This window comes from Mastacembelus armatus, chromosome 16 (genome assembly GCF_900324485.2).
Source record: "Mastacembelus armatus chromosome 16, fMasArm1.2, whole genome shotgun sequence".
In the NCBI taxonomy this organism is placed as follows: Eukaryota; Metazoa; Chordata; class Actinopteri; order Synbranchiformes; family Mastacembelidae; genus Mastacembelus; species Mastacembelus armatus.
This window is the reverse complement of record NC_046648.1, coordinates 21795843-21797460: the sequence shown is the minus strand read 5'-3', so window position 1 is coordinate 21797460 and position 1618 is coordinate 21795843. Positions and strand designations below refer to the sequence as shown.

Sequence of the window (1618 nt, the reverse complement as noted above, 5' to 3'; positions counted from 1 at the left end):
TGAGCTGGTACAATATGAACCTGGCTGTTGTCGTTTTCATATAAAGGTAAGAATAAATTCAGTTTTTTTTTAAATCTATATATATTATAGTTTTTCAAAGTGAAGAAGGAAGGATTCAGATGGTGTGAACCTGCACACGTGCCATCCTCACGTGCGGCTGTCCACACTTCTGCTACTCAGGCACGTGCCAGCACATGATCAATAAACACACGCGCGTGTGATTTTTCCTTTGGTTTATTTACAAAATGACAAATACAATAAATTAAGGTGCAAAAATACATAGACGACAGGTTTAACACGAGCTGGCCTGTAGCCATAGCAGCGTTTGATGTGATCAGAATAAATGTACACAATTATCAGATTTTACTCGTGTTCAAGATATTGCACTGAGATTGTCCTGCGGTGGAGTCAAGAGACAACACATGCTGTACAGTCAATATCAGTCAGCATGTAGAGTCAATACAAGTTCGTATTAGACGCCAGAGTGTGGTGGTCAGGGCCAGGGCCGCCACAAACACTGGCTGCCCTGGGGGCTCTGAGACGGGCTCTGTTTGCTGACTTTGTGGGGCTGTTGGGGAGTTGTGAGTGATCGATGCGATTCTCCTCTGGTCTGAACGCAACTGGCCACACGAGGCGCGGGCGTGCACATTCTGTGCGCGGACCTGTGTATCAGCATCTGAAGAATAGCCCGGGACGAGTTCCTGAGAAGCAGAGAGTTGAAAGAGGAACGGGCTTCAGTTCTCGTTTGGACGCCTGTATAACCGGAGTCTGAGCAGGCAAAGCGAGCACCAAAAGACGCATCCAGCGCTGCTCCGAGCCACAGGCCTTTCCCTTCAGGGCCCAGGAACTGAGCTGCTCTCTGCAGGCAGGTGGAGATACCGTCTTGGAAGGAGTGTTGCTCTCCTCCAGCTGGTGTCTCGTCTCCTTTGGCACTGTTCTGAAGGAAGAGCACTGTCTGCTCCAGGATCTCAGCCTTCTCCACTCTGCGTTGGGTTTCCTCCTATAAGATGAACATCAAGTTAACAAACCGTGTCCCAGTGCCCACGATAAAAGGCCTTTTCTCTGGTGGGTGAATGTGGTCCTTACCTGTCTGCGCAGCAGGAGAGTCTTCAGGATTTCCAGACTGCGGTTCATTCTTTCTCTCCGACGTTTCTCCACCAGCGGTTTGAGACTCTACACAAAGGAGATAATGAAATAAATGCAATGAGATTGAGACATGAACATGTTTAAAATTCACATTTTTCACTAATGAAGTTATCCTAACAACAAACTGCAATATTCCACGAAGGGAGAATTTATAGAAGTAGTGTACCTTTCTTTTGGCCTTGGCCTCCTCCGAATCCTGAAGTCGTTTCATGATTATAGTCCAAGAACTGCCCAGGGGTTACAGCTGCTGTGTCGGGTCTGTCAGAGCTGGATGTGGCTTCTCAGGCTTCAGTGCGGGTTTTTAAGCCTTGGTGGGCGTGGCTTCAGGCTCCTCCCACCTGTCACTGATCACAGACTTTATGTTTCCCCAGTCATCAAACTATATTACAAAGTTGTTAATGCGTTTAAAACTTTTAATATCAGTCTATTGAGTCTTTTTTTCCCTTTAGCCTGAGAGATGACTGTGTGTGGG

The 1618-nt window shown here is 47.0% G+C and overlaps 1 protein-coding gene across 1 annotated transcript; it reads right to left on the bottom strand.

Annotated features, from left to right (window-relative positions):
- Window positions 1-493: 493 nt before the first annotated feature.
- LOC113136760 (transcription factor HES-2-like) lies at window positions 494-1409 on the bottom strand. The gene is made up of 3 exons (XM_026317795.1): window positions 1313-1409; window positions 1087-1173; window positions 494-1000 (listed from the first exon to the last, which is right to left on the bottom strand). Exons 1-3 carry the CDS (start codon window positions 1355-1357, stop codon window positions 494-496), a joined length of 639 nt encoding a protein of 212 aa, XP_026173580.1. The 5' UTR covers window positions 1358-1409.
- Between the last annotated feature and the right edge of the window lie 209 nt (window positions 1410-1618).